The following is a 6,287-nucleotide window of genomic DNA, read 5'->3' as shown; positions in this document are numbered from 1 at the left end:
ACTGGACCAATAAACCTTACAGTACAGTTCTTTATTCCACAGCGCCACATCAGGTCTCCTATAGCAAAAGTGTGGTGTTGGTTATAGTGACCCTGCATAGCGTTTCCAAGGCTGTAAATATTTACGGGAGCAGAAAGCCTCATCTTTCTCCTGAGGACCTTCTGGTAGTTTTGTACTATTGACCTTGAGGTTAGCAGCCCAAATCATGATTACTATGCTACCAGAGCTCCTTAGCAAAAGAGTAGGATAAGGGAAAAAGGTAGTTTTTAAGTCTTATTTTTTAATAGAATTTATCTTCTAGCATTGTATTCTGTGGAGTCCTGGTGCAGTGCTGTGGGTTAATGGGCTGGACTGCAAAGTTGGTTTGAACCCCAAGGCCAGCAGCAGTTCAAGCTCACCAGCCACTCCTTGGAAACTGTAGTTAGGGTTGCTATGGGTCAGAACCAACTCAACGGCACTTAACAACGAGAACGTTGTATTCTAGGAGCTACCTTTTAAAAAAACAACTTCTAACTAGTGTTTAAGAATCAACACAATCTATATCTAGACTAGTCTAAAACAACAAAAATAAGACTCAGAAATATAGCCAACAGGTGTTTCAATATACTCATATTTAAATTCACTACATATAATTGTCAAAGCAAAATTTTACTTAACACAGTTTTCAAAAATAAAGTTGAAATAAGATGGAAACTTTGAGTTAACCATAAAGTAAATCAGTCATAAAATTGTAATCAATCAAAATGCCCCAGGCCAGTTGATCAAAAATTTTTAAATTATTTTTTATCAAACAAATATAACTACAGGTAAAAAAAGTAAACGTTGATCCAAAGCTTACTTACCATGAACCTGTGAGTGAGATGCGAGGGTGTAGAGCCTGACTGGAATGGTTTCTGCCGTGGCGTTGGCATAGGCCCATCGTAAAATGGCCTTTGAGATGTTATAAGTGGTAGACTATGAATGTTGTCTACCTGGTCATCTTCTTCCTCGTCTTTGAGAAGACGAGAACCATTTTTCATCAATGCAGCATCTACAATGCCAAGGGTTACAGTAAGATAAACAGAAGTAGCAGTGGCCTGAAGAAAGAAAAGCATTATGGGCTCAATCACCCTTTCCCATTCATGCTTTAACATTAACATGCAGTTAGCCTCTTACACTTGCACTGATGGTGCAAAAGTAGTAGTGGGCAAAATGGTTATCATCTTAATGTGAATTAGGCAGTGACACCAAATTTTATATTTGTCATCACTGTATCATAACCACTCGGCACTCATGTAAAGTGAAAATTTTTAATTGTACTAAACCTTAATCTGTGTATACATTTAAAAATATTTTGAGACAGCAGGCCAGCAGGAAGTGGACTGAAGATGGGAACAGGTCCTCCCACCGGTTCACATCCTTAGGAGCCTCACCAGAGGCAACCCCAGGCAAAAGTCTATCACGGAAAAAGCCCTCAACACTCATGGAAGCAGCAGTCAAGAAACAAAATACAGCCTTAGGCAAATCTGCTGCACAAGACCTCTGTAAAGTGTTCAAGAACAAAGATGTCAGTTAGTTTGAGGACTAAGGTGCACCTGGACCCATGCCATGGTATTTTCAATCGTCTCATATGCATGGGAAAGTTAGTCAATAAGGAAAACCATAGAAGAAATGATGCATTTGTTATAGAGTTAGAGAAGAATATTAAAAAGTACAATGGACCGCCAAAATAACAAACCAATTTGTGTTGCAAGAAAAGCAACCAGGACAACACATCGTCTCTCATACTTTGGATATGTTATCAGGAGGGGCAAGTCCCTAGAGAAAGACATCTTTCTTGGTAAAGTAGAGTGTCCATGAAAAAGAGGAAGACCCCCAACAAGATGGATTGGCACAGTGACAGCAGGAATTGCTCAAGGGTAACAATAATTATAAGGATAGAACAGGACCAGGCAGTGTTTCATTGTGTTGTGCATAAGGTTACTACAACCGTGTGGCGCTGTGGGTTAATGCACCAGACTGCAAAGTCAGTTTGAACCGCGAAGGTTCAAGCTCACCAGTCGCTCCTCAGAAGCCCTATACAGGGTCACTATGGGTCGGAACTCACTCGATGGCGCTTAACAACAACAATTACAACATTCTTTTAAGTACCGACAGTGTAATTCTTGTAGAAACAGGTAGATAGTACATACGTAATTTTAAATTTTCTAGTAGCTATACTAAAAAATGTTAAAATCGGTGAAATTATATATTTTACATTTAATTCAACATATCAAAGGTATTATCATTTCAACATGTACTCAATATCAACATGACTAAGATATTTTTGCTTTTTTTTTCAGATTTTTCAAAATCTAGTTGCATTTTATGCTTATACCACATCTCAGGATAAACCATATTTCAAATGCTCAGCAGCCACATGTGGCTAGTAGCTGCCATATTGAATAACACATGTTTGTAGGATTTATAGTGATGAAATATTTTCATTCTTTTTCTTTCTTAATCTGTCAGGCTAGAGTTATCAATTTTATTGATCTTCTAAAATAAGCAGCTTTTGACCTCACAGATTTTCTGTTGTTAATGTCATTCAATTCTGCTTGTTTATTTCCTTCTTTCTGCTTGTTTGGAATTTAATTTCTTCTTTATTTCCTAGCTTATTGAGGTAGTTGTTGTATTAAGTTGTTAAGTGCCATTGAATCGGTTTCAATTCATAGTGTCCCTGCACAGGGTTTCCAAGAAGCAGCTGGTGGGTTTCAACTGCTGACCTTGCAGTCCAGGCTTTATTCTGTAGTGCCACACCAGGACACTGAGTTGAGACTTTCTTTTGTAATATAAGTGTTTATGCTATACATTTCCCTGTGTTGTTGTTAAGTGCCGTCGAGTCGGTTCTGACTCACAGTGACCCTGTATAGGCTTTCTGAGGACCGTCCGGTGAGCTTGAACCACCAACCATGAGGTTCGAACTGACCGTGCAGTCCAGCACATTAACGTGCAGTGCCACACCAGGATTCCATACATTTCTCTATATGTACCGCTTTAGGGGAGTTCACATATTCAAAATTGCTTTAAATAAAACCTTGTTTATAAAATTAGAAATATTAATTAAGAGAGTAGAACAACACATGCATACAGTCATAGTCATACCAACTGAGTTTTCGTCATCTTCTAGAAAGTGACTTCTCTGCCTAGGACGACTGGAAGCCAGCATGAGGTCATCATCATCCTCGCCATCATTTATAACCCCTTTTGAAAAAGAGCCGATCTCAACTGCATTGTCATTTAGAAAATCACCAGCACTGCTTTCATTATCTCCATCAAAAAGGTCATTGTAGTCCTTGTCTACTTTGCTAGACACCTTGAACAAATAAATTCAGAAAGTAAATTATTTGGCTAAATTCAATGACTCTAGGGTAATTCTTTTATATTGTACCAGTAAACTCTGTCAAGCAACAAAATGCCCTGATATACAAGAATTAGTAAATGTATTTATTAGAATTATATTTCTATTCCTGTAAGTCTCAGTCCTTGCTATAAATAGCTGATTGTCTGAAAATGGGATAGGACTGCAGAGACAGACATGCAAACAAATACTGCATATGCCAAAATATAAGGCAAAGTTTTATTCTTCAGAAAAAATATTTCTTATAGTCTCCACCACCACCAAAAAAAAAAAAAAAAAGATATATATTGTTGTTGCTAAATGCCGTGGAGTCGGTTCCGATTCATAGCGACCCTGCACAGGGTTTCCGAGGCTGTAAATCTTTACGGGAGCAGAACGCCTCATCTTTTTCCCACGGAACTGCTGGTGGTTTCGAACTGCTGACCTTGAGGTTCACAGCCCGATTCGTAACCACTGTGCTACCAGAGCTCCTTTTATATATATATATTAACCAGAAAAGAAGTCATTTTATATTAGTATGATCACCACCATACAGTCTCTTATACTATGAAACACTCCATCATTTGCCTTTATTTTGAATAAGACACGGCTTAGGTGGGATTGTTAATGCTGCTAAGTATTAACAAGTCAGGTCTGACCCATAGTGACCCCGCATAGGGTTTCCAAGGAGTAGCTGGTGGGTTTGAACTGCTGACTTTGTGGTTCACAGTCCAGTGCTGATTCTACAGCACCATACCAGGAGTCCATATATTTGCTTTAAATGACCTTTATTTAAGGTTAGTTTTTTGGATACTTAAAGAGATCAACTGATAGAATCAGCAGGAAAACAAATGAAGCAAATAAAGTTTAGCAAAGACAACCATTAATAACTCGGATGAGGACCATGCCATTGCAAGGCTTGGATGTCACTATAAACAATCTTTTACGATCACTCTATAAAATCACACAGTAAGATGCAATGTAGGGACCCTAAGTAATCCTATAAGATTAATGAAACTACACCTGCTAAGCCAATGTAAATATTGTTGTTAACTGCTGTCCAGTCAGTTCTGACTCACAGCGACCCTGCATAGGGTTTCCGACGTTTTAAATGTTTGCAGGAGCAGCAAGTTTTATGGCTTGATATAAAACTTTTAGTAAAAGCAGGATTCAAAGATTCCAAAAGGATTATATCTCACACCTCTTCAGCAGAAATATACATGATTGTGCTCAGCAAAAATGATGTTTAACAAAGTGAGAGAACAGAAAAAAAAAGTATTTCTAAATTCATATATTTAAACATATTTGATGCATGAGCAATTAAATTAATAATGGTACAAAATCTTTGACAATTTTGTGTATATCCCTAAAAGTTTATATACTCAAGAAGATCAAAACCTAGTTCTGGATTTTTCTATTGGAAAATGGGGCTTTGCTTGTTTATGGTGAGGACCATAAACACCTCAAGTGTTACAGGTGTTATAACAGAAACATGCACTATGAAGAGTAAATGCAATAGGGGCAGAGTGAACAATTCTGAACAGGTTGAAAAAGGTTCGATGAAGAAGCAACCTTTGAAAGAAAAACTGTTTACTTAAGTTACTTTTTGTTTTTATGAATGTTACACATGCATATAATTAGTCAAACACTTAATCAAAGTTCATTATAAAAATATAAAGTCCTCTGCACAGCCCCTAACTTAATTTCCGGCAGCATAAATCCTTTCAGCTTCTGTTTCTCTTGATAACTTTATAAATTATACTCTACTGCTTCTCAGACTTTTCAGTTTTAAGCATTTGCTATTTAATAAATTCTATAGACTTCCTTCTATGAGAGGTGAGAATTTATCACCCACTTACAATCACCTGTATTCCCATGAATGGGGAATCTTCAAAAAGTTCATATTCATAGAAAAATGGAATTAAAAGACAAAGCTAAAAAATATAAATTTTATTTCGCAACATAAGATCCACCAAGATACTTAAGTGATGACACCAGCCATCTAGTCCATTCCTAAAAAAAAGGGTCCTGAGAATTTGACCATGTCAGTATAGTTTGTTTTACATTATTAACTGGGGGGTGGGGTGGTGGTGGTGGTGGTGGTGGTGGTGGTGGTGGTGAGGGGTGAGATACCCTTTAAAGGTTTTTAAGATTAGAAGGGGCTAAATCAGAATTTTAAAGTAGACACCTGATGATTTTTCCATCAGCACAAAATTACGCTTGTTTGACAAGAGCAATGAATAGAAGCATTGTCTTGGTAAAGGATTCTCTGCTAAAACTTTGGCTCCCTTTCTCAAAATACTCTCCTAATAAACAGATGTCATCATGATTTGGCCCTCTAGAAAGACAACAAGCAAAATGCCTTGAGCATCCCAAAAGACTATTTACATGACATTTGCTTCTGACTGGACCACTTCCAATTCTTGGTACCCATTGCTTTGATTGTGCTTTGTCTTCAAGATCATACTGGTAGAGTTATGTCTCATCTCCTGCTATAATTCTTTAAAGAATTTCTTCAGAATCTTGATCCCACTTGTTTGAAATTTCCACTACAGGTCTGTTCTTGTTTGCAGCTGATCTGGCACAACAATGTTGGCATCCACCATGTTGTGTTCAGATTAAAGTCTGCTCAATTTTAATTTTTCAGATAGAATTGTGTTGTTGTTCTTGTTAGGTGACATCAAGTTGGTGCCTACTCATAGCAATCTTAGACAGCAGAACAAAACACTGCCCAATACTGGGCCAACCTCACCATCGTTGCCACGCTTCAGCCCACTGATGCTGCCAACTTGGCCAATCCATCTCCTTGGGGGTCTTCCTCTTTTTCTATGACCCACCACCTTACCAAACATGATATCCTTCTCCAGCGACTGGTCCTTCCTGACAATATGTCCAAAGTATAAGAGACGAAATTTGGCCATCTTGGCCT

At 37.8% G+C, this 6,287-nt stretch overlaps 1 protein-coding gene across 1 annotated transcript in view; it reads right to left on the bottom strand.

Moving 5' to 3' along the window:
• Positions 1 to 6,287, bottom strand: part of WDHD1 (WD repeat and HMG-box DNA binding protein 1) — a 108,179-nt gene that overhangs the window by 70,192 nt on the left and 31,700 nt on the right. The window contains exons 10-11 of the mRNA XM_006864621.1: positions 3,124 to 3,334; positions 843 to 1,030 (exon numbers count right to left, since the gene is read on the bottom strand). Of these exons, the coding sequence (XP_006864683.1) occupies positions 843 to 1,030; positions 3,124 to 3,334 (399 nt within the window). The remainder of the gene's footprint in view (positions 1 to 842; positions 1,031 to 3,123; positions 3,335 to 6,287) is intronic.

The sequence above is a fragment of the Chrysochloris asiatica genome, unplaced genomic scaffold (genome assembly GCF_000296735.1).
Source record: "Chrysochloris asiatica unplaced genomic scaffold, ChrAsi1.0 scaffold00067, whole genome shotgun sequence".
NCBI classification, from domain to species: Eukaryota; Metazoa; Chordata; class Mammalia; order Afrosoricida; family Chrysochloridae; genus Chrysochloris; species Chrysochloris asiatica.
This window is presented reverse-complemented; position numbering and strand designations above follow the sequence as displayed.